Below are 26778 nucleotides of genomic sequence, written 5' to 3' on the forward strand. Positions count from 1 at the left end.
TGCTGAGAGGGAGAGAGAGGGAGTGAGGTGAGAGAGAGAATGTGAGAGGGAGAGAGAGGGAGTGAGGTGAGAGAGAGAGTGTGAGAGGGAGAGAGAGGGAGTGAGGTGTGAGAGAGAATGTGAGAGGGAGAGAGAGGGAGTGAGGTGAGAGAGAGAATGTGAGAGGAGAGAGAGGGAGTGAGGTGAGAGAGAGAGTGTGAGTTGGAGAGAGAGGGAGTGAGGTGAGAGATAGAATGTGAGAGGGAGAGAGAGGGAGTGAGGTGAGAGAGAGAATGTGAGAGGGAGAGAGAGGGAGTGAGGTGAGAGAGAGAATGTGAGAGGGAGAGAGAGGGAGTGAGGTGAGAGAGAGAGTGTGAGAGGGAGAGAGAGGGAGTGAGGTGAGAGAGAGAATGTGAGAGGGAGAGAGAGGGAGTGAGGTGAGAGAGAGAATGTGAGAGGGAGAGAGAGATGGAGAGGGGGAGTGAGGTGAGAGAGAGAATGTGAGAGGGAGAGAGAGGGAGTGAGGTGAGAGAGAGAATGTGAGAGGGAGAGAGAGGGAGTGAGGTGAGAGAGAGAATGTGAGAGGGAGAGAGAGGGAGTGAGGTGAGAGAGAGAATGTGAGAGGGAGAGAGAGGGAGTGAGGTGAGAGAGAGAATGTGAGAGGGAGAGAGAGGGAGTGAGGTGAGAGAGAGAATGTGAGAGGGAGAGAGAGGGAGTGAGGTGAGAGAGAGAATGTGAGAGGGAGAGAGAGGGAGTGAGGTGAGAGAGAGAATGTGAGAGGGAGAGAGAGGGAGTGAGGTGAGAGAGAGAATGTGAGAGGAGAGAGAGGGAGTGAGGTGAGAGAGAGAATGTGAGAGGGAGAGAGAGGGAGTGAGGTGAGAGAGAGAATGTGAGAGGGAGAGAGAGGGAGTGAGGTGAGAGAGAGAATGTGAGAGGGAGAGAGAGGGAGTGAGGTGAGAGAGAGAATGTGAGAGGGAGAGAGAGGGAGTGAGGTGAGAGAGAGAATGTGAGAGGGAGAGAGAGGGAGTGAGGTGAGAGAGAGAATGTGAGAGGGAGAGAGAGGGAGTGAGGTGAGAGAGAGAATGTGAGAGAGGAGAGAGAGGGAGTGAGGTGAGAGAGAGAATGTGAGAGGGAGAGAGAGGGAGTGAGGTGAGAGAGAGAATGTGAGGGAGAGAGAGGGAGTGAGGTGAGAGATAGAATGTGAGAGGGAGAGAGAGGGAGTGAGGTGAGAGAGAGAATGTGAGAGGGAGAGAGAGGGAGTGAGGTGAGAGAGAGAATGTGAGAGGGATAGAGAGGGAGTGAGGTGAGAGAGAGAATGTGAGAGGGAGAGAGAGGGAGTGAGGTGAGAGAGAGAATGTGAGAAGGAGAGAGAGGGAGTGAGGTGAGAGAGAGAGAATGTGAGAGGGAGAGAGAGGGAGTGAGGTCAGAGAGAGAATGTGAGAGGGAGAGAGAGGGAGTGAGGTCAGAGAGAGAATGTGAGAGGAGAGTGAGGTGAGAGAGAATGTGAGAGGGAGAGAGAGGGAGTGAGGTGAGAGAGAATGTGAGAGGGAGAGAGAGGGAGTGAGGTGAGAGAGAGAATGTGAGAGGGAGAGAGAGGGAGTGAGGTGAGAGAGAGAATGTGAGAGGGAGAGAGAGGGAGTGAGGTGAGAGAGAGAATGTGAGAGGGAGAGAGGGAGTGAGGTGAGAGAGAGAATGTGAGAGGGAGAGAGAGGGAGTGAGGTGAGAGAGAGAATGTGAGAGGGAGAGAGAGGGAGTGAGGTGAGAGAGAGAATGTGAGAGGGGAGTGAGGGAGTGAGCTGAGAGAGAGAATGTGAGAGGGAGAGAGAGGGAGTGAGGTGAGAGAGAATGTGAGAGGGAGAGAGAGGGAGTGAGGTGAGAGCGTGAATGTGAGAGGGAGAGAGAGGGAGTGAGGTGAGAGAGAATGTGAGAGGGAGAGAGAGGGAGTGAGGTGAGAGAGAATGTGAGAGGGAGAGAGAGGGAGTGAGGTGAGAGCGTGAATGTGAGAGGGAGAGAGAGGGAGTGAGGTGAGAGAGAGAATGTGAGAGGGAGAGAGAGGGAGTGAGGTGAGAGATAGAATGTGAGAGGGAGAGAGAGGGAGTGAGGTGAGAGAGAGAATGTGAGCTGGAGAGAGAGGGAGTGAGGTGTGAGAGAGAATGTGAGAGGGAGAGAGAGGGAGTGAGGTGAGAGAGAGAGAATGTGAGAGGGAGAGAGAGGGAGTGAGGTGAGAGAGAGAATGTGAGAGGGAGAGAGAGGGAGTGAGGTGAGAGAGAGAGAATGTGAGAGGGAGAGAGAGGGAGTGAGGTGAGAGAGAGAATGTGAGAGGGAGAGAGAGAATGTGAGAGGGAGAGAGAGGGAGTGAGGTGAGAGAGAGAATGTGAGAGGGAGAGAGAGGGAGTGAGGTGAGAGAGAGAATGTGAGAGGGAGAGAGAGGGAGTGAGGTGAGAGAGAGAATGTGAGAGGGAGAGAGATGGAGTGAGGTGTGAGAGAGAATGTGAGAGGGAGAGAGAGGGAGTGAGGTGAGAGATAGAATGTGAGAGGGAGAGAGAGGGAGTGAGGTGAGAGATAGAATGTGAGAGGGAGAGAGAGGGAGTGAGGTGAGAGAATGTGAGAGGGAGAGAGAGGGAGTGAGGTGAGAGAGAGAATGTGAGAGGGAGAGAGAGGGAGTGAGGTGAGAGAGAGAATGTGAGAGGGAGAGAGAGGGAGTGAGGTGAGAGAGAGAATGTGAGAGGGAGAGAGAGGGAGTGAGGTGAGAGCGTGAATGTGAGAGGGAGAGAGAGGGAGTGAGGTGAGAGAGAGAATGTGAGAGGGAGAGAGAGGGAGTGAGGTGAGAGAGAGAATGTGAGAGGGAGTGAGGTGAGAGAGAGAATGTGAGAGGGAGAGAGAGTCAGTGAGGTTAGAGAGAGAATGTGAGAGGGAGAGAGCGGGAGTGAGGTGAGAGAGAGAATGTGAGAGGGAGAGAGAGGGAGTGAGGTGAGAGAGAGAATGTGAGAGGGAGAGAGAGGGAGTGATGTGAGAGAGAGAATGTGAGAGGGAGAGAGAGGGAGTGAGGTGAGAGAGAGAATGTGAGAGGGAGAGAGAGGGAGTGAGGTGAGAGAGAGAATGTGAGAGGGAGAGAGAGGGAGTGAGGTGAGAGAGAGAATGTGAGAGGGAGAGAGAGGGAGTGAGGTGAGAGAGAGAATGTGAGAGGGAGAGAGAGGGAGTGAGGTGTGAGAGAGAATGTGAGAGGGAGAGAGAGGGAGTGAGGTGAGAGAGAGAATGTGAGAGGGAGAGAGAGGGAGTGAGGTGAGAGAGAATGTGAGAGGGAGAGAGAGGGAGTGAGGTGAGAGAGAGAATGTGAGAGGGAGAGAGAGGGAGAGAGAGGGAGTGAGGTGAGAGAGAGAATGTGAGAGGGAGAGAGAGGGAGTGAGGTGAGAGAGAGAATGTGAGAGGGAGAGAGAGAGAGTGAGGTGAGAGAGAATGTGAGAGGGAGAGATAGGGAGTGAGGTGAGAGAGAGAATGTGAGAGGGGGAGTGTGGGAGAGAGACAGTGAGGGGAGGTCACAGTGTGTGAGAGCTGCAGTAAGAGACAGGAGGAGGAGAGCTGAGCGCAGTCCCTCTATGTGGCTGACAGTGAGGAGATGGGATGGAGAGAGAGGAGGATGATGAGGATGATTCCACTTTCCTGGTGAGTAAACTTTGTAACGGTCCCTTCTACAATGTATCACCTGCTGCCCCTTCCCCTGGTCACACCTCATACAGGATATATACACATATAGGTAATATACATACACATACTTCTTATAGGTAATACACAGACACATACCTCTTATAGGTAATATACAGACACATACTACTTATAGGTAATATACATACACAGACACATACCTATTATAGGTAATATACATACACAGACACATACCTATTATAGGGAGTATACATACACATACCTCTTATAGGTAATATACAAACACATACTTCTTATAGGTAATATACAGACACAGACACATACGTATTATAGGTAATATACAGACACATACCTCTTATAGGTAATATACATACACATACCTCTTATAGGTAATATACATACACATACCTCTTATAGGTAATATACATACACATACTTCTTATAGGTAATATACATACACATACCTCTTATAGGTAATATACAGACACATACTTCTTATAGGTAATATACAGAAACATACTTCTTATAGGTAATATACAGACACATACTTCTTATAGGTAATACACAGACACATACCTCTTATAGGTAATATACAGACACATACCTCTTATAGGTAATATACATACACATACCTCTTATAGGTAATATACGTACACATACTTCTTATAGGTAATATACATACACATACCTCTTATAGGTAATAAACAGACACATACTTCTTATAGGTAATATACAGAAACATACTTCTTATAGGTAATATACAGACACATACTTCTTATAGGTAATACACAGACACATACCTCTTATAGGTAATATACAGACACATACCTCTTATAGGTAATATACATACACATACCTCTTATAGGTAATATACATACACATACTTCTTATAGGTAATATACATACACATACCTCTTATAGGTAATATACAGACACATACTTCTTATAGGTAATATACAGAAACATACTTCTTATAGGTAATATACAGACACATACTTCTTATAGGTAATACACAGACACATACCTCTTATAGGTAATATACAGACACATACCTCTTATAGGTAATATACAGACACATACTTCTTATAGGTAATATACAGACACATACTTCTTATAGGTAATATACAGACACATACTTCTTATAGGTAATATACAGACACATACCTCTTATAGGTAATATACAGACACATACTTATTATAGGTAATATACAGACACATACTTCTTATAGGTAATATATCGACACATACTTCTTATAGGTAATATACCGACACATACGTATATCTATTATAGGTAAATATACAGACACAGACACACACATGCTTCTTGTAAGAGATATATCTTGTTTTATATCTATTGTGTTACTGAGATACTGATGCTTACATCCTGACCTTATAGTTACTGATCCCTACCTTACATCCTGACATTATAGTGTTACTGATCCCTACCTTACATCCTGACCTTATAGTGTTACTGATCCCCACCTTACACCCTGACCTTATAGTGTTACTGATCCCTACCTTACATCCTGACCTTATAGTTACTGATCCCTACCTTACATCCTGACATTATAGAGTGTTACTGATCCCTACCTTACATCCCGACCTTATAGTGTTACTGATCCCTACCTTACACCCTGACCTTATAGAGTGTTTCTGGTCCCTACCTTACATCCTGAACTTATAGAGTGTTTCTGGTCCATACCTTACATTCTGACCTTACAGTGTTACTGATCCCTACCTTACATCTTACCTTCTAGTGTTACTGATCCCTACATTACATCCTGACATTCTAGAGTGTTACTGATCCCTACCTTACATCCTGACCTTATAGAGTGTTTCTGGTCCCTACCTTACATCCTGACCTTATGGTGTTACTGATCCCTACCTTATATCTTACCTTCTAGTGTTACTGATCCCTACCTTACATCCTAACCTTCTTGAGTGTTACTGATCCCTACCTTACATCCTGAACTCGTAGAGTGTTTCTGGTCCCTACCTTACACCCTGACCTTATTGTGTTACTGATCCCTACCTTATACCCTGACCTTATAGTGTTACTGATCCGTACCTTACATCCCGACCTTCTAGAGTGTTACTGATCCCTACCTTACATTCTGACCTTATAGAGTGTTTCTGGTCCCTACCTTACACCCTTAGCTTATAGTGTTACTGATCCCTACCTTACATCCTGACCTTCTTGAGTGTTACTGATCCCTACCTTACATCCTGAACTTGTAGAGTGTTTCTGGTCCCTACCTTACACCCTGACCTTATAGTGTTACTGATCCCTACCTTATACCCTGACCTTATAGTGTTACTGATCCGTACCTTACATCCCGACCTAGAGTGTTAGTGATCCCTAACTTACATCCTGACCTTATAGAGTGTTTCTGGTCCCTACCTTACACCCTGACCTTATAGAGTGTTTATGGTCCCTACTTTACATCCTGACCTTCTAGAGTGTTACTGATCCCTACCTTACATCCTGACCTTATACAGTGGTGTTTCTGGTCCGTACCTTACACACTGACCTTATAGTGTTACTGATCCCTACCATACATCCTGACCTTCTAGAGTGTTACTGATCCCTACCTTACATCCAGACCTTATAGTTTTACTGATCCCTACCTTACATCCTACTTTATAGTATTACTGATCCCTACCTTACATCCTGACTTTATAGTGTTACTGATCCCTACCTTACATCCTGACCTTAGGGTGTCACTGATCCCTACCTTACATCCTGACTGTATAGTGTTACTGATCCCTACCTTACATCTTGACTTTATAGTGTTACTGAACTCTACCTTACATCCTGACCTTAGAGTGTTACTAATCCCTACCCTAGATCCTGACTGTATAGTGTTACTGATCCTTACCTTACATCCTGACTTTACAGTGTTACTGATCCCTAACTTACATCCTGACTTTATAGTGTAACTAATCCCATCCTTACATTCTGACTGTATAGTGTTACTGATCCCTACCTTACATCCTGACCTTAGTGTCACTGAGCCCTTCCTTACATCCTGACCAAATGTTACTGATCCCTACCTTACAACTTGACTTTATAGTGTTATTGATCACTACCTTACATCCTGACCTTATAGTGTTACTGATCCCTACCTTACATCCTGACCTTAGGGTGTTACTGATCCCTACCTTACATCCTGACCTTATAGAGTATTACTGATCCATACCTTACATCCTGACCTTAGTATTACTGATCCCTACCTTACATCCTGACCTTATAGTGTTACTGATCCCCAGAGCCGTAACTAGACTTTTTGGTGCCCTGCCCAGGGAAGAGATAGGAGAGGCCAGGAGATGCTGGGGATAAATAGGGACATAAGATAGTGCACCTGAGAGAGGGCCATGGCCTCATGGGGAAGGGCCAGGGAAGAGATAGGGGAGGCCAGGAGATGCTGGGGATAAATAGGGACATAATATAGCGCACCTGAGAGAGGGCCATGGCCTCATGGGTAAGGGCCAGGGAAGAGATAGGGGAGGCCAGAAGATGCTGGGGATAAATAGGGACATAATATAGCGCACCTGAGAGAGGGACATGGCCTCATGGGGAAGCGCCAGGGAAGAGACAGGGGAGGCCAGGAGATGTTGGGGATAAATAGGGCCATAATATAATGCACCTGAGAGAGGGCCATGGCCTCATGGGGAAGGGCCAGGGAAGAGATAGGGGAGGCCAGGAGATGCTGGGGATATATAGGGACATAATATAGTGCACCTGAGAGAGGGCCATGGCCTCATGGGGAAGGGCCAGGGAGGAGATAGGGGAGGCCAGGAGATGCTGGGGATAAATAGGGACATAATATAGTGCACCTGAGAGAGGGCCATGGCCTCATGGGGAAGGGCCAGGGAAGAGATAGGGGAGGCCAGGAGATGCTGGGGATATATAGGGACATAATATAGTGCACCTGAGAGAGGGCCATGGCCTCATGGGGAAGGGCCAGGGAAGAGATAGGGGAGGCCAGGAGATGCTGGGGATAAATAGGGACATAATATAGTGCACCTGAGAGAGGGCCATGGCCTCATGGGGAAGGGCCAGGGAAGAGATAGGAGAGACCAGGAGATGCTGGGGATAAATAGGGACATAATATAGTGCACCTGAGAGAGGGCCATGGCCTCATGGGGAAGGGCCAGGGAAGAGATAGGGGAGGCCAGGAGATGCTGGGGATAAATAGGGACATAATATAATGCACCTGAGAGAGGGCCATGGCCTCATGGGGAAGGGCCAGGGAAGAGATAGGGGAGGCCAGGAGATGCTGGGGATAAATAGGGACATAATAAAATGCACCTGAGAGAGGGCCATGGCCTCATGGGGAAGGGCCAGGGAAGAGATAGGAGAGGCCAGGAGATGCCGGGGATAAATAGGGACATAATATGGTGCACCTGAGAGAGGGCCATGGCCTCATGGGGAAGGGCAAGGGAAGAGATAGGAGAGGCCAGGAGATGCCGGGGATAAATAGGGACATAATATGGTGCACCTGAGAGAGGGCCATGGCCTCATGGGGAAAGGCCAGGGAAGAGATAGGAGAGGCCAGGAGATGCTGGGGATAAATAGGGACATAATATAGTGCACCTGAGAGAGGGCCATGGCCTCATGGGGAAGGGCCAGGGAAGATATAGGGGAGGCCAGGAGATGCCGGGGATAAATAGGGACATAATATAGTGCACCTGAGAGAGGGCCATGGCCTCATGGGGAAGGGCCAGGGAAGAGATAGGGGAGGCCAGGAGATGCCGGGGATAAATAGGGACATAATATAGTGCACCTGAGAGAGGGCCATGGCCTCATGGGGAAGGGCCAGGGAAGAGATAGGGGAGGCCAGGAGATGCCGGGGATAAATAGGGACATAATATAGTGCACCTGAGAGAGGGCCATGGCCTCATGGGGAAGGGCCAGGGAAGAGATAGGGGAGGCCAGGAGATGCCGGGGATAAATAGGGACATAATATAGCGCACCTGAGAGAGGGCCATGGCCTCATGGGGAAGGGCCAGGGAAGAGATAGGGGAGGCCAGGAGATGCTGGGGATAAATAGGGACATAATATAGCGCACCTGAGAGAAGGCCATGGCCTCATGGGGAAGGGCCAGGGAAGAGACAGGGGAGGCCAGGAGATGCTGGGGATAAATAGGGCCATAATATAAAGCACCTGAGAGAGGGCCATGGCCTCATGGGGAAGGGCCAGGGAAGAGACAGGGGAGGCCAGGAGATGCTGGGGATATATAGGGCCATAATATAGTGCACCTGAGAGAGGGCCATGGCCTCATGGGGAAGGGCCAGGGAAGAGATAGGGGAGGCCAGGAGATGCTGGGGATATATAGGGACATAATATAGTGCACCTGAGAGAGGGCCATGGCCTCATGGGGAAGGGCCAGGGAAGAGATAGGGGAGGCCAGGAGATGCTGGGGATAAATAGGGACATAATATAGTGCACCTGAGAGAGGGCCATGGCCTCATGGGGAAGGGCCAGGGAGGAGATAGGGGAGGCCAGGAGATGCTGGGGATAAATAGGGACATAATATAGTGCACCTGAGAAAGGGCCATGGCCTCATGGGGAAGGGCCAGGGAAGAGATAGGGGAGGCCAGGAGATGCTGGGGATATATAGGGACATAATATAGTGCACCTGAGAGAGGGCCATGGCCTCATGGGGAAGGGCCAGGGAAGAGATAGGGGAGGCCAGGAGATGCTGGGGATATATAGGGACATAATATAGCGCACCTGAGAGAGGGCCATGGCCTCATGGGGAAGGGCCAGGGAAGAGATAGGGGAGGCCAGGAGATGCTGGGGATAAATAGGGACATAATATAGCGCACCTGAGAGAAGGCCATGGCCTCATGGGGAAGGGCCAGGGAAGAGACAGGGGAGGCCAGGAGATGCTGGGGATAAATAGGGCCATAATATAATGCACCTGAGAGAGGGCCATGGCCTCATGGGGAAGGGCCAGGGAAGAGACAGGGGAGGCCAGGAGATGCTGGGGATAAATAGGGACATAATATACTGCACCTGAGAGAGGGCCATGGCCTCATGGGGAAGGGCCAGGGAAGAGATAGGGGAGGCCAGGAGATGCTGGGGATAAATAGGGACATAATATAGTGCACCTGAGAGAGGGCCATGGCCTCATGGGGAAGGGCCAGGGAGGAGATAGGGGAGGCCAGGAGATGCTGGGGATAAATAGGGACATAATATAGTGCACCTGAGAAAGGGCCATGGCCTCATGGGGAAGGGCCAGGGAAGAGATAGGGGAGGCCAGGAGATGCTGGGGATATATAGGGACATAATATAGTGCACCTGAGAGAGGGCCATGGCCTCATGGGGAAGGGCCAGGGAAGAGATAGGGGAGGCCAGGAGATGCTGGGGATAAATAGGGACATAATATAGTGCACCTGAGAGAGGGCCATGGCCTCATGGGGAAGGGCCAGGGAAGAGATAGGGGAGGCCAGGAGATGCCGGGGATAAATAGGGACATAATATAGCGCACCTGAGAGAGGGCCATGGCCTCATGGGGAAGGGCCAGGGAAGAGATAGGGGAGGCCAGGAGATGCTGGGGATAAATAGGGACATAATATAGCGCACCTGAGAGAAGGCCATGGCCTCATGGGGAAGGGCCAGGGAAGAGACAGGGGAGGCCAGGAGATGCTGGGGATAAATAGGGCCATAATATAAAGCACCTGAGAGAGGGCCATGGCCTCATGGGGAAGGGCCAGGGAAGAGACAGGGGAGGCCAGGAGATGCTGGGGATATATAGGGCCATAATATAGTGCACCTGAGAGAGGGCCATGGCCTCATGGGGAAGGGCCAGGGAAGAGATAGGGGAGGCCAGGAGATGCTGGGGATATATAGGGACATAATATAGTGCACCTGAGAGAGGGCCATGGCCTCATGGGGAAGGGCCAGGGAAGAGATAGGGGAGGCCAGGAGATGCTGGGGATAAATAGGGACATAATATAGTGCACCTGAGAGAGGGCCATGGCCTCATGGGGAAGGGCCAGGGAGGAGATAGGGGAGGCCAGGAGATGCTGGGGATAAATAGGGACATAATATAGTGCACCTGAGAAAGGGCCATGGCCTCATGGGGAAGGGCCAGGGAAGAGATAGGGGAGGCCAGGAGATGCTGGGGATATATAGGGACATAATATAGTGCACCTGAGAGAGGGCCATGGCCTCATGGGGAAGGGCCAGGGAAGAGATAGGGGAGGCCAGGAGATGCTGGGGATATATAGGGACATAATATAGCGCACCTGAGAGAGGGCCATGGCCTCATGGGGAAGGGCCAGGGAAGAGATAGGGGAGGCCAGGAGATGCTGGGGATAAATAGGGACATAATATAGCGCACCTGAGAGAAGGCCATGGCCTCATGGGGAAGGGCCAGGGAAGAGACAGGGGAGGCCAGGAGATGCTGGGGATAAATAGGGCCATAATATAATGCACCTGAGAGAGGGCCATGGCCTCATGGGGAAGGGCCAGGGAAGAGACAGGGGAGGCCAGGAGATGCTGGGGATAAATAGGGACATAATATAGTGCACCTGAGAGAGGGCCATGGCCTCATGGGGAAGGGCCAGGGAGGAGATAGGGGAGGCCAGGAGATGCTGGGGATAAATAGGGACATAATATAGTGCACCTGAGAGAGGGCCATGGCCTCATGGGGAAGGGCCAGGGAAGAGATAGGGGAGGCCAGGAGATGCTGGGGATAAATAGGGACATAATATAGTGCACCTGAGAGAGGGCCATGGCCTCATGGGGAAGGGCCAGGGAAGAGATAGGGGAGGCCAGGAGATGCTGGGGATATATAGGGACATAATATAGTGCACCTGAGAGAGGGCCATGGCCTCATGGGGAAGGGCCAGGGAAGAGATAGGGGAGGCCAGGAGATGCTGGGGATAAATAGGGACATAATATAGTGCACCTGAGAGAGGGCCATGGCCTCATGGGGAAGGGCCAGGGAAGAGATAGGGGAGGCCAGGAGATGCCGGGGATAAATAGGGACATAATATAGCGCACCTGAGAGAGGGCCATGGCCTCATGGGGAAGGGCCAGGGAAGAGATAGGGGAGGCCAGGAGATGCTGGGGATAAATAGGGACATAATATAGCGCACCTGAGAGAAGGCCATGGCCTCATGGGGAAGGGCCAGGGAAGAGACAGGGGAGGCCAGGAGATGCTGGGGATAAATAGGGCCATAATATAAAGCACCTGAGAGAGGGCCATGGCCTCATGGGGAAGGGCCAGGGAAGAGACAGGGGAGGCCAGGAGATGCTGGGGATATATAGGGCCATAATATAGTGCACCTGAGAGAGGGCCATGGCCTCATGGGGAAGGGCCAGGGAAGAGATAGGGGAGGCCAGGAGATGCTGGGGATATATAGGGACATAATATAGTGCACCTGAGAAAGGGCCATGGCCTCATGGGGAAGGGCCAGGGAAGAGATAGGGGAGGCCAGGAGATGCTGGGGATATATAGGGACATAATATAGTGCACCTGAGAGAGGGCCATGGCCTCATGGGGAAGGGCCAGGGAAGAGATAGGGGAGGCCAGGAGATGCTGGGGATAAATAGGGACATATTATAGTGCACCTGAGAGAGGGCCATGGCCTCATGGGGAAGGGCCAGGGAAGAGATAGGGGAGGCCAGGAGATGCTGGGGATAAATAGGGACATAATATAGTGCACCTGAGAGAGGGCCATGGCCTCATGGGGAAGGGCCAGGGAAGAGATAGGGGAGGCCAGGAGATGCTGGGGATAAATAGGGACATAATATAGTGCACCTGAGAGAGGGCCATGGCCTCATGGGGAAGGGCCAGGGAAGAGATAGGAGAGGCCAGGAGATGCTGGGGATAAAAGAAGAAGCTACAAGTGAGAATGATAATAAACAGGAAAATTGTCAGGCCCAAACAGTGCTCCCTGCCCTGCGGTGCCCTGTGCCATGGCACTGGTTGCACTACCCTAGTTTCGGCCCTGCTGATCCCTACCATACATCCTGATTTTATAGTGTTACTGATCCCTACATTGCACTGACTGTGTTCCCTCCCGAACAGCCCAGCTGCCGTGTGAAGTGTCAGCTCTTGGGAGCGAGATGCCAATCATCTCCGGGGGCAGCGAGTACAGCACGCTGAGCTACACGTCCAGCAGCACCCTCACCCACCTGTACCCCCCGGCGGCGGCAGCAGCAGAATCTCAGCCGCGGAAGGGGGAGCGGTACCGGCGGGCCCGGAGACTCGGGGCCCAGGAGCGGCTGTGCCCGGCGGCGGAGCAGGAGCTGCTCATCAATGTAGGTGGGATGCGCTACCTGATGCCCTGGAGCACCCTGGATGACTTCCCCATGAGCCGCTTGGGCCGGCTGCGGTGCTGCAGCTCTTACGACGAGATTGTCCAGATCTGCGACGACTTCGACGAGGACACCAACGAGTTCTTCTTCGACCGGAGCCCGGGTGCCTTCGTGGCCATAGCCAGCCTCCTGGGCGCCGGGAAGCTGCGGCTGCTGCGGGAGATGTGTGCCCTCTCCTTCCAGGATGAGCTCCGCTACTGGGGCATAGAGGAGTCGCGGCTTGAGCGCTGCTGCCTTCGGAGGCTGTGCCAGCGGCTGGAGGAGCGGAGCTACCCCCGGGGAGATGAGGAGGACCGGGGTCCACCCCGTGGGGAGCTGCTGCTGCAGGAACCCTCCCCCCGCCTGTCCCGCTGCATGGCCGCCCTCCGGGACATGGTGGAGAGGCCACAGTCCGGGCTCCCAGGGAAAGTCTTCGCCTGTCTCTCCGTCCTCTTCGTGGCCGCCACCGCCATCAACCTGTGCGTCAGCACCATGCCGGAGCTGCGGGCCGAGGAGGACAGGGTGAGTGCACACTCATACCCAGTGCTATCAGTGTCATCATAGCCGTAACTAGACATTTTGGTGCCCTTTGCCAGAGAGAGCATTTTTTAAATAGGGACATAATATAGTGCACCTGAAAAAGGGCCATGGCCTCATGGGGAAGGGCCAGGGAAGAGATAGGGGCGGCCAGGAGATGCTGGGGATAAATAAGGGCATAATATAGTGCACCTGAGAGAGGGCCATGGCCTCATGGGGAAGGTCCAGGGAAGAGATAGGAGAGGCCAGGAGATGCTGGGGATAAAAGAAGAGGAAGCTACAAGTGAGAATGACAATAAACAGGAAAAGTGATAGGCCCAAACAGCGCCCCCTGCCCTGCGGTGCCCTGTGCCATGGCACAGGTTGCTCTAACCTAGTTACGGCCTTGAGTGTCATCATACTGTGAGGTTTATTAATCAAGCAGTGAAAAACTTAGTGAAGCGGAGAAATGGAGAAGTTGCCCATGACAACCAATCAGCTCCTACCTATTATTTTATAGACTGTACTTAATAAATGTTACTTCAAAGCTGATTGGTTGCCATGGGCAACTTCTCCACTGGTCCACTTTACAAAGTTTTTCACTGCTTGATAAATAGACTCTTCAGTGTCATCATACTCACTGCTATCAGTGTCATCATACTCTGTGTCATCACACTCACTGCTATCAGTGTCATCATACTCTGTGTCATCACACTCTCTGCTATCAGTGTCATCATACTCAGTGTCATCACACTCTCTGCTATCAGTGTCATCATACTCTGTGTCATCACACTCACTGCTATCAGTGTCATCATACTCTGTGTCATCAAATTTACTGATATCAGTGTCATCATTCTCTGTGTCATCACACTCACTGCTATTAGTGTCATCATACTCTGTGTCATCACACTCACTGCTATCAATGTCATCATACTCTGTGTCATCACACTCACTGCTATCAGTGTCATCACACTTTCTGCTATCAATGTCATCATACTCTGTGTCATCATACTCACTGCTATCAGTGTCATCATACTCTGTGTCATCACACTCACTGCTATCAGTGTCTTCATACTTAGTGTCATCACACTCACTGCTATCATTGTCATTATACTCTGTGTCATCACACTTACTGCTATCAATGTCATCATACTCTGTGTCATCACACTCTCTGCTATTAATGTCATCATACTCTGTGTCATCACACTCACTGCTATCAGTGTCATCATACTCTGTGTCATCACACTCACTGCTATCAGTATCTTCATACTTAGTATCATCACACTCACTGCCATCAGTGTCATCATACTCAGTGTCATCACACTCACTGCCATCAGTGTCATCATACTCTGTGTCATCACACTCCCTGCTATCAATGTCTTCATACTCTGTGTCATCAGACTCTCTGCTATCATTGTCATCATACTTTGTGTCATGACACTCACTGCTATCAGTGTCTTCATACTTAGTATCATCACACTCACTGCTATCAGTGTCATCATACTCTGTGTCATCACACTCAATGCCATCAGTGTCATCATACTTAGTGTCATCACACTCACTGCTATCAGTGTCATCATACTCAGTGTCATCACACTCACTACCATCAGTGTCATCATACTCAGTGTCATCACACTCACTGCCATCAGTGTCATCACACTCACTGCTATCAGTGTCATCATACTCAGTGTCATCACACTCAATGCCATCAGTGTCATCATACTTAGTGTCATCACACTCACTGCTATCAGTGTCATCATACTCACTGCTATCAGTGTCATCATACTCTGTGTCATCACACTCACTGCCATCAGTGTCATCATACTCAGTGTCATCACACTCACTGCTACCAGTGTCATCATACTCAGTGTCATCACACTCACTGCCATCAGTGTCATCATACTCTGTCATCACACTCACTGCCATCAGTGTCATCATACTCTGTTTCATCACACTCACTGCTATCAGTGTCATCATACTCAGTGTCATCACACTCACTGCCATCAGTGTCATCATACTCAGTGTCATCACACTCACTGCCATCAGTGTCATCATACTGAGTGTCATCACACTCACTGCTATCAGTGTCATCATACTCAGTGTCATCACACTCACTGCCTTCAGTGTCATCATACTCAGTGTCATCATACTCAGTGTCATCACACTCACTGCTATCAGTGTCATCATACTCAGTGTCATCATACTCAGTGTCATCACACTCAGGGAGTGCCATCATACTCAGTGTCATCATACTCGGGCCCTGATTCAGAGCCGAATGCTCTGACAGAGCGCTCGCTCTCAATCAGGGCGTTTTCTTTTTTATAGAGCGGCCTCCTGGCCGCTCGCATTGCTGTGGGTTGCCACCCAAAGCTAATGCGAACGGCCAGGATGATGGTCGCGATGGTCTTGACCATCGCGACCATTGGGCTTGCGATGAGACCCTTGTGGTAGGGTCTCGTGGCCGCAAGCCCCAGAGAGCTGTTCGGCTCAAATAGAGCTGAAAGCTCTCCCACTGACATCACTTGTGATGTCAGTGGGGCCGCCCCCAGACGGTAGGCGTTCTCATGGGAACGCCTCCGTCTGGGCAGCCACCCCCCCGGCCGGCCCACCAAAGGGGGCGTGCTGTCACTCAACATCGACAGCATGCTCCCTTTGGTGCGAGACCCAGAGCGACGGATTGCCCGTCGCTATCCGGGTCTCGCGCATGCGCACGACGGAGCCAGCTCCGTTGTGCGCATGTGCTATGGGCCACCATCGACCCGGTTGCGAGCACTCAACGCTTGCGACCGGGTCTGAATCAGGCCCTCGGTGCCATCACACTCAGTGTCAGTAATACGAGGACAGGGTGAGTGCTCAGTAATGGTGCATACACACGGTCAGATTTGCTAGATCATCGATAATGATGAACGATTTCTGACAGTATTTAAATGAATGAAATCTTCCAAATCTGACTGCATACACAGTCGATTTCAGATTTCGTTACCTGACAATTGGGCACATGCATGGTTCACCGATGCATGCCTAACGTCAACGGTATGAACGATGTAACGATTTTTACAATCGTTATCATTCATATCTTCCAGAAAATCTAACCATGTGTACCCTCCATCATACTCTACACAGTGTCAGTAATATGGGGACAGGTGAGTGCCCGCTCAGTGACATCATATCTTACTCATTGTCAGTAAGGTGGTTGTGGTTAGTGCCCACTCATACTACAGCTGCTACCATCATCTTCTACTCAGTGTCAGTATTATGGGGATAGGGTGAGTACCCACTCAGTGTCATCATACTATACTCAGTGTCATCATACTGTACTCAGTGTCAGTGAGTAGGACAGGGTCAGTACCCACTCTTTGTCAGTAAGTAGGACAGGGTGAGTGCCCACTCATTGTCAGTGAGTAGGACAGGGTGAGTGCCCACTCATTGTCAGTGAGTAGGACAGGGTGAGTGCACACTCATTGTCAATAAGTAGGACAGGGTGAGTGCCCACTCATTGCCAGTAGGACAGGGTGAGTGCCCACTCACTGCCAGTAGGACAGGGTGAGTGCCCACTCATTGTCATTGAGTAGGACAGGGGGAGTTCACACTCATTGTCAGTGAGTAGGACAGGGTGAGTTCACACTCATTGTCAGTGAGTAGGACAGGGTGAGTGCCCACTCATTGTCAGTAAGTAGGACAGGGTGAGTGCCCACTCATTGTCAGTAAGTAGGACAGGGTGAGTGCCCACTCATTGTCAGTGAGTAGGACAGGGTGAGTGCCCACTCATTGCCAGTGAGTAGGACAGGGTGAGTACCCACTGCTACTACTAGTGTCATCATCCATCCACGAAGTGTTAGTAAGGAGTACAGTGTAAGGGTCCCCTCCTACGACTAATGTCACCATTCAATGTCAGTAAATTAACAGTGGTTAGTAAGCATGACACAAATGTATAATAGCGAGTGGTGTGTGTGTCCTTCATCATTTGCCCAGTGTCAGTAATTAAACAGTAGTCGGTACCGTCACTTATCTTTGACAGCCATATTCTTGAATTCACTACTTACATATCATAAGGTACAGGGTGTCAGTCGCTGTGTATACAGTCGCGGGTTATCCACTGGGTGTCAGCTGCTGTGTATACAGTCGTCAGTAACCTACCGGGTGTCAGTAACTGTGTATACAGTCGTCAGGAACCTACTGGGTGTCAGTCGCTGTGCATACAATCGTCTGTAACCTACTGGGTGTCGGTCGCTGTGTATACAGTCGTCAGTAACCTACTGGGTGTCAGCTGCTGTGTATACAGTTGTCATTAACCTACTGGGTGTCGGTCGCTGTGTATACAGTCGTCAGTTATCCACTGGGTGTCAGCTGCTGTGTATACAGTCGTCAGTAACCTACTGGGTGTCAGTCGCTGTGCATACAATCGTCTGTAACCTACTGGGTGTCAGTCGCTGTGCATACAATCGTCTGTAACCTACTGGGTGTCGGTCGCTGTGTATACAGTCGTCAGTAACCTACTGGGTGTCAGCTGCTGTGTATACAGTTGTCATTAACCTACTGGGTGTCGGTCGCTGTGTATACAGTCGTCAGTAACCTACTGGGTGTCAGCTGCTGTGTATACAGTGGTCAGTAACCTAAGGTTGTCAGTCGCTGTGTATACAATGGTCAGTAAACTACTGGGTGTCAGTCGCTGTGTATTCAGTCGTCTATAACCTACCGGGTGTCAGTCGCTGTGTATACAGTCATCAGTAACCTACTGGGTCTCAGTCGCTGTGTATACAGTCGTCAGTAACCTACTGGGTGTCAGTCGCTGTGTATACAGTCATCATTAAACTACCGGGTGTCAGTCGCTGGGTATACAGTCATCATTAACCTACCGGGTGTCAGTCGCTATGTATACAGTGGTCAGTAACCTACTGGGTATCAGCTGCTGTGTATACAGTTGTCATTAACCTACTGGGTGTCGGTCGTTGTGTATACAGTCGTCAGTAACCTACTGGGTGTCAGCTGCTGTGTATACAGTGGTCAGTAACCTAAGGTTGTCAGTCGCTGTGTATACAGTCGTCTATAACCTACAGGGTGCTAGCTGCTGTGTATACAGTGGTCAGTAACCTACTGGGTGTCAATTGCTGTGTATACAGTGGTCAGTAACCTACTGGGTGTCAGTCGCTGTGTATACAGTCGTCATTAACCTACTGGGTGTCAGTCGCTGTGTATACAGTCATCATTAAACTACCGGGAGTCAGTCGCTGGGTATACAGTCATCATTAACCTACCGGGTGTCAGTCGCAATGTATACAGTGGACAGTAACCTACTGGGTATCAGTCGCTGTGTATACAGGTCATTCAGACCCGCTCGCGAGCAAAGGACACTTGCAAGAGGGTCGATGTTGTAAGAATGCGCGTGCGCACGACGGAGGGAGCTCCGTCGTGCGCATGCGTGAGACCCGGCGAGCGACGAGGAATACGTCGCTCGGGGTCTCGCACCAAAGGGGGCGTGCTGTCGATGGTGAGTGACAGCACGCCCCCTTTGGTGGGCGTGCCGGGGGCGTGGCTGCCAGACGGAGGTGTTCCCATGGGAATGCCTACTGTCTGAGTCTGGCCCCACTGACATCACTAGTGATGTCAGTGGGAGTGATTTTGGCTCTGATAGAGCCAAAATCACTCCTGGGCTTGCGGCAGCGAGACCCTACCGCAGGGTCTCGTCGCAAGCCCGATGGTCGCGATGGTCTTGACCATCGCGACCATCTTTTTGGCCGCTCGCATATGCTGTGGGTGGTCACCCACAGCTATGCGAGCGGCCAGGAGGCCGCTCCATTTTCAGGTGGGACGGCACTGATTCAGAGCGAGCGCACTGGTCAGAGCATACGGCTCTGAATCAGGCCCACAGTCGTCAGTAACCTACTGGGTGTCAGTTGCTGTGCATACAGTGGTCAGTAACCTACCGGGTGTCAGTCGCTGTGTATATAGTCGTCATTAACCTACTGGGCGTCAGTCGCTGTGTATACAGTGGTCAGTAACCTAAGGGTGTCAGTCGCTGTGTATACAGTGGTCAGTAACCTACTGGGTGTCAGTCGCTGTGTATACAGTGGTCAGTAACCTAAGGGTGTCAGTCGCTGTGTATACAGTGGTCAGTAACCTACTGGGTATCAGCTGCTGTGTATACAGTTGTCATTAACCTACTAAGTGTCGGTCGCTGTGTATACAGTCGTCATTAACCTACTGGGTGTCAGTCGCTGTGTACACAGTGGTCAGTAACCTACTGGGTGTCAGTCGCTGTGTACACAGTGGTCAGTAACCTACTGGGTGTCAGTTGCTGTGCATACAGTGGTCAGTAACCTACCGGGTGTCAGTCGCTGTGTATATAGTCGTCATTAACCTACTGGGCGTCAGTCGCTGTGTATACAGTGGTCAGTAACCTACTGGGTGTCAGTCGCTGTGTATACAGTGGTCAGTAACCTAAGGGTGTCAGTCGCTGTGTATACAGTGGTCAGTAACCTACTGGGTATCAGCTGCTGTGTATACAGTTGTCATTAACCTACTGGGTGTCGGTCGCTGTGTATACAGTCGTCATTAACCTACTGGGTGTCAGTCGCTGTGTACATAGTGGTCAGTAACCTACTGGGTGTCAGTCGCTGTGTATACAGTATTCATTAACCTACTGGGTGTCAGTCGCTGTGTATACAGTCGTCAGTAACCTACTGGGTGTCAGCTGTTGTGTATACAGTGGTCAGTAACCTACTGGGTGTCAGTCGCTGTGTATACAGTATTCATTAACCTACTGGGTGTCAGTCGCTGTGTATACAGTCGTCAGTAACCTACTGGGTGTCAGTTGCTGTGCATACAGTGGTCAGTAACCTAAGGTTGTCAGTCGCTGTGTATACAATGGTCAGTAACCTATTGGGTGTCTGTCGCTGTGTATACAGTCGTCATCAACCTACTGGGAGTCAGTCGCTGTGTATACAGTGGTCAGTAACCTACTGGGTATCAGGTGCTGTGTATACAGTTGTCATTAACCTACTGGGTGTCGGTCATTGTGTATACAGTCGTCAGTAACCTACTGGGTGTCAGTCGCTGTGTATACAGTCGTCAGTAACCTACTGGGTGTCACTTGCTGTGCATACAGTGGTCAGTAACCTACCGGGTGTCAGTTGCTGTGTATATAGTCATCATTAACCTACTGGGCGTCAGTCGCTGTGTATATAGTCATCATTAACCTACGGGGCATCAGTCGCTGTGTATACAGTGGTCAGTAACCTACTGGGTGTCAGTCGCTGTGTATACAGTGGTCAGTAACCTAAGGGTTTCAGTCGCTGTGTATACAGTGGTCAGTAACCTACTGGGTATCAGCTGCTGTGTATACAGTTGTCATTAACCTACTGTGTGTCCGTCGCTGTGTATACAGTCGTCATTAACCTACTGGGTGTTAGTCGCTGTATATACAGTGGTCAGTAACCTACTGGGTGTCAGTCGCTGTGTATACAGTCGTCATTAACCTACTGGGTGTCAGTCGCTGTGTATACAGTCGTCAGTAACCTACTGGGTGTCAGCTGTTGTGTATACAGTGGTAATTAACATAATGGGTGTCAGTCGCTGTGTATACAGTGGTCAGTAACCTAATGGTGTCAGTCGCTGTGTATACAGTCGTCATTAACCTACCGGGTGTCAGTCGCTGTGCATACAGCGGTCAGTAACCTACTGAGTGTCAGTCGCTGTGTATACAGTGGTCAGTAATCTACTGGGTGTCAGTCGCTGTGTATACAATGGTCAGTAACCTACTGGGTGTCAGTCGCTGTGTATATAGTCGTCATTAACCTACTGGGCGTCAGTCGCTGTGTATACAGTGGTCAGTAACCTACTGGGTATCCGGTGCTGTGTATACAGTTGTCATTAACCTACTGGGTGTCGGTCATTGTGTATACAGTCGTCAGTAACCTACTGGGTGTCAGTCGCTGTGTATACAGTCGACAGTAACCTACTGCGTGTCAGTTGCTGTGCATACAGTGGTCAGTAACCTACCGGGTGTCAGTTGCTGTGTATATAGCCATCATTAACCTACTGGGCGTCCGTCGCTGTGTATATAGTCGTCATTAACTTACGGGGCATCGGTCGCTGTGTATACAGTGGTCAGTAACCTAAGGGTGTCAGTCGCTGTGTATACAGTGGTCAGTAACCTACAGCATGTCAGTCGCTGTGTATACAGTGGTGAGTAATCTAAGGGTGTCAAACGCTGTGTATACAGTGGTCAGTAACCTACTGGGTATCAACTGCTGTGTATACAGTTGTCATTAACCTACTGGGTGTCCGTCGCTGTGTATACAGTCGTCATTAACCTACTGGGAGTCAGTCGCTGTATATACAGTGGTCAGTAACCTGCAGGGTGTCAGTCGCTGTGTATACAGTCGTCATTAACCTAATGGGTGTCAGTCGCTGTGTATACAGTCGTCAGTAACCTACTGGGTGTCAGCTGTTGTGTATACAGTGGTCAGTAACCTACTGGGCATCATTCGCTGTGTATACAGTGGCCATTAACCTAAGGTTGTCAGTCGCTGTGTATACAGTGGTCAGTAATCTAAGGGTGTCAGTCCCTGTGTATACAGTGGTCAGTAACCTACTGGGTATCAGGTGCTGTGTATACAGTTGTCATTAACCTACTGGGTGTCGGTCATTGTGTATACAGTCGTCAGTAACCCACTGGGTGTCAGCTGCAGTGTATACAGTGGTCAGTAATCTAAGGTTGTCAGTCGCTGTGTATACAATGGTCAGTAACATACTCGGTTGTCAGTCGCTGTGTATACAGTCGTTATTAACCTACTGGGTGTCAATTGCTGTGTATACAGTGGTCAGTAACCTACTGGGTGTCAGTCGCTCTGTATACAGTCATCAGTAACTTACTGGGTGTCAGTCGCTGTGTATACAGTCGTCAGTAACCTACCGGGTTTCAATTGCTTTGTATACAGTCATCATTAACCTACGGAGTGTCAATTGCTGTGCATACAGTGGTCAGTAACCTACCGGGTGTCAGTTGCTGTGTATATAGTCATCATTAACCTACTGCGCTTCAGTCGCTGTGTATATAGTCGTCAATAACCTACTGGGCGTCAGTCGCTGTGTATACAGTGGTCAGTAACCTAAGGGAGTCAGTCGCTGTGTATACAGTGGTCAGTAATCTGCTGGGTGTCAGTCGCTGTGTATACAGTGGTCAGTAACCTAAGGGTGTCAGTCGCTGTGTATACAGTTGTCAGTAACCTAAGGGTGTCAGTCGCTGTGTATACAGTGGTCAGTAACCTAAGGGTGTCAGTCGCTGTGTATACAGTGGTCAGTAACCTAAGGGTGTCAGTCGCTGTGTATACAGTGGTCAGTAACCTAAGGGTGTCAGTCGCTGTGTATACAGTGGTCAGTAACCTACTGGGTATCAGCTGCTCTGTATACAGTTGTCATTAACCTTCTGGGTGTCAGGCGCTGTGTATACAGTCGTCATTAATCTACTGGGTGTCAGTCGCTGTGTACACAGTGGCTAGTAACCTACTGGGTGTCAGTCGCTGTGTATACACTCATCAGTAACCTACTGGGTGTCAGCTGTTGTGTATACAGTGGTCAGTAACCTAAGGTTGTCAGTCGCTGTGTATACAATGGTCAGTAACCTACTGGATGTCAGTCGCTGTGTATATAGTCGTCATTAACCTACTGGGAGTCAGTCGCTGTGTATACAGTGGTCAGTAACCTACTGGGTATCCGGTGCTGTGTATACAGTAGTCTTTAACCTACTGGGTGTCGGTCATTGTGTATACAGTCGTCAGAAACCTACTGCGTGTCAGTTGCTGTGTATATAGTCATCATTAACCTACTGGGCGTCAGTCGCTGTGTATATAGTCGTCATTAACCTACGGGGCATCGGTCGCTGTGTATACAGTGGTCAGTAACCTAAGGGTGTCAGTCGCTGAGTATACAGTGGTCAGTAACCCACTGGGTGTCAGTCGCTGTGTATACAGCGGTGAGTAACCTACTGGGTGTCCATCGCTGTGTATACAGTCGTCATTAACCTACTGGGTGTCAGTCGCTGTGTATACAGTGGTCAGTAACCTACTGGGTGTCCATCGCTGTGTATACAGTCGTCATTAACCTACTGGGTGTCAGTCGCTGTATATACAGTGGTCAGTAACCTACTGGGTGTCAGTCGCTGTGTATACAGTCGTCATTAACCTACTGGGTGTCAGTCGCTGTGTATACAGTCGTCAGTAACCTACTGGGTGTCAGCTGTTGTGTATACAGTGGTCAGTAACCTACTGGGCGTCATTCGCTGTGTATACAGTGGTCATTAACCTAAGGTTGTCAGTCGCTGTGTATACAGTGGTCATTAACCTACTGGGTATCAGGTGCTGTGTATACAGTTGTCATTAACCTACTGGGTGTCGGTCATTGTGTATACAGTCGTCAGTAACCCACTGGGTGTCAGCTGCTGTGTATACAGTGGTCAGTAATCTATGGTTGTCAGTCGCTGTGTATACAATGGTCAGTAACCTACTGGGTGTCAGTCGCTGTGTATACAGTCGTCATTAACCTACTGGGTGTCCATTGCTGTGTATACAGTGGTCAGTAACCTACTGGGTGTCAGACGCTCTGTATACAGTCGTCAGTAACCTACTGGGTGTCAGTCGCTGTGTATACAATCGTCAGTAACCTACCGGGTTTCAATTGCTGTGTATAACCTACTGGGTGTCAGTCGCTGTGTATACAGTGGTCAGTAACCTACTGGATGTCAGCTGCTGTGTATACAGCGGTCAGTAACCTAAGGTTGTCTCTCGCTGTGTATACAATGGTCAGTAAACTACTGGGTGTCAGTCGCTGTGTACACAGTGGTCAGTAACCTACTGGGTGTCAGTCTCTGTGTATGCAGTCATCAGTAACCTACCAGGTGACAGTCGCTGTGTATACAGTCATCATTAACCTACCGGGTGTCAGTCGCTGTGTATACAGTCGTCAGTAACGTACTGGGTATCAGTCGCTGTGTATACAGTGGTCAGTAACCTACCGGGTGTCAGTCGCTGTGTATACAGTGGTCAGTAAACTACCGGGTGTCAGTCGCTGTGTATATAGTCGTAACTAACCTACTGGGCGTAAGTCGCTGTGTATACAGCAATCAGTAACCTACTGGGTGTCAGTTGCTGTGCATACAGTGGTCAGTAACCTACCGGGTGTCAGTTGCTGTGTATATAGTCATCATTAACCTACTGGGCTTCAGTTGCTGTGTATATAGTCGTCATTAACCTACTGGGCGTCAGTCACTGTGTATACAGTGGTCAGTAACCTAAGGGTGTCAGTCGCTGTGTATACAGTGGTCAGTAACCTACTGGGTGTCAGTCGCGGTGTATACAGTGGTCAGTAACCTAAGGGTGTCAGTCGCTGTGTATTCAGTGGTCAGTAACCTACTGGGTATCAGCTGCTGTGTATACAGTTGTCATTAACCTTCTGGGTGTCGGTCGCTGTGTATACAGTCGTCATTAACCTACTGGGTGTCAGTTGCTGTGTACACAGTGGTCATTAACCTACTGGGTGTCAGTCGCTGTGTATACAGTATTCATTAACCTACTAGGTGTCAGTCGCTGTGTATACAGTCGTCAGTAACCTACTGGGTGTCAGCTGTTGTGTATACAGTGGTCAGTAACCTAAGGTTGTCAGTCGCTGTGTATACAATGGTCAGTAACCTACTGGGTGTCAGTCGCTGTGTATATAGTCGTCATTAACCTACTGGGCGTCAGTCGCTGTGTATACAGTGGTCAGTAACCTACTGGGTATCCGGTGCTGTGTATACAGTTGTCATTAACCTACTGGGTGTCGGTCATTGTGTATACAGTCGTCAGTAACCTACTGGGTGTCAGTCGCTGTGTATACAGTCGTCAGTAACCTACTGCGTGTCAGTTGCTGTGCATACAGTGGTCAGTAACCTACCGGGTGTCAGTTGCTGTGTATATAGCCATCATTAACCTACTGGGCGTCAGTCGCTGTGTATATAGTCGTCATTAACCTAAGGGTGTCAGTCGCTGTGTATACAGTTGTCAGTAACCTACTGGGTGTCCATCGCTGTGTATACAGTCGTCATTAACCTAGTGGGTGTCAGTCGCTGTATATACAGTGGTCAGTAACCTACTGGGTGTCAGTCGCTGTGTATACAGTCGTCATTAACCTACTGGGTGTCAGCTGTTGTGTATACAGTGGTCAGTAACCTACTGGGCGTCATTCGCTGTGTATACAGTGGTCATTAACCTAAGGTTGTCAGTCGCTGTGTATACAGTGGTCATTAACCTACTGGGTGTCAGTCGCTGTGTATACAGTGGTCAGTAATGTAAGGGTGTCAGTCCCTGTGTATACAGTGGTCAGTAACCTACTGGGTATCAGGTGCTGTGTATACAGTTGTCATTAACCTACTGGGTGTCGGTCATTGTGTATACAGTCGTCAGTAACCCACTGGGTGTCAGCTGCTGTGTATACAGTGGTCAGTAATCTATGGTTGTCAGTCGCTGTGTATACAATGGTCAGTAACCTACTGGGTGTCAGTCGCTGTGTATACAGTCGTCATTAACCTACTGGGTGTCAATTGCTGTGTATACAGTGGTCAGTAACCTACTGGGTGTCAGTCGCTCTGTAAACAGTCGTCAGTAACCTACTGGGTGTCAGTCGCTGTGTATACAGTCGTCAGTAACCTACCGGGTTTCAATTGCTGTGTATACAGTCGTCATTAACCTACTGGGTGTCAGTCGCTGTGTATACAGTCGTCATTAACCTACGGAGTGTCAATTGCTGTGTATACAGTGGTAAGTAACCTACCGGGTGTCAGTCGCTGTTTATACAGTCATCATTAACCTGCCGGGTGTCAGTCGCTGTGTATACAGTTGTCATTAACCTACTGGGTGTTGGTCGCTATGTATACAGTCTTCAGTAACCTACTGGGTGTCAGCTGCTGTGTATACAGTGGTCAGTAACCTAAGGTTGTCAGTCGCTGTGTATACAGTGGTCAGTAACCTAAGGGTGTCAGCTGCTGTGTATACAGTTGTCATTAACCTACTGGGTGTCAGTCGCTGTGTATACAGTCGTCATTAACCTATTGGGTGTCAATTGCTGTGTATACAGTGGTCAGTAACCTACCGGGTGTCAGTTGCTGTGTATCAAGTCGTCAGTAACCTACTGGGTGTCAGTCGCTGTGTATACAGTGGTCAGTAACCTACTTGGTGTCAGTCGCTGTGTATACAGTGGTCAGTAACCTCAGGGTGTCAGTCGCTGTGCATACAGTGGTCAGTAACCTACTGGGCATCAGGTGCTGTGTATAC

The 26778-nt window shown here is 49.7% G+C and overlaps 1 protein-coding gene across 1 annotated transcript in view; it reads left to right on the plus strand.

Moving 5' to 3' along the window:
• The first annotated feature begins 3581 nt into the window (after positions 1-3581).
• The window catches only part of LOC148443172 (voltage-gated potassium channel regulatory subunit KCNG4-like), a 186179-nt gene continuing 162982 nt past the window's right edge, over positions 3582-26778 (plus strand). The window contains exons 1-2 of the mRNA XM_088463123.1: positions 3582-3642; positions 12690-13480. Of these exons, the coding sequence (XP_088319249.1) occupies positions 12728-13480 (753 nt within the window). The 5' untranslated portion in view covers positions 3582-3642; positions 12690-12727. The remainder of the gene's footprint in view (positions 3643-12689; positions 13481-26778) is intronic.

This window comes from Taudactylus pleione, unplaced genomic scaffold (genome assembly GCF_031769625.1).
Source record: "Taudactylus pleione unplaced genomic scaffold, aTauple2 ptg001318l, whole genome shotgun sequence".
Lineage (NCBI taxonomy): Eukaryota > Metazoa > Chordata > Amphibia > Anura > Myobatrachidae > Taudactylus > Taudactylus pleione.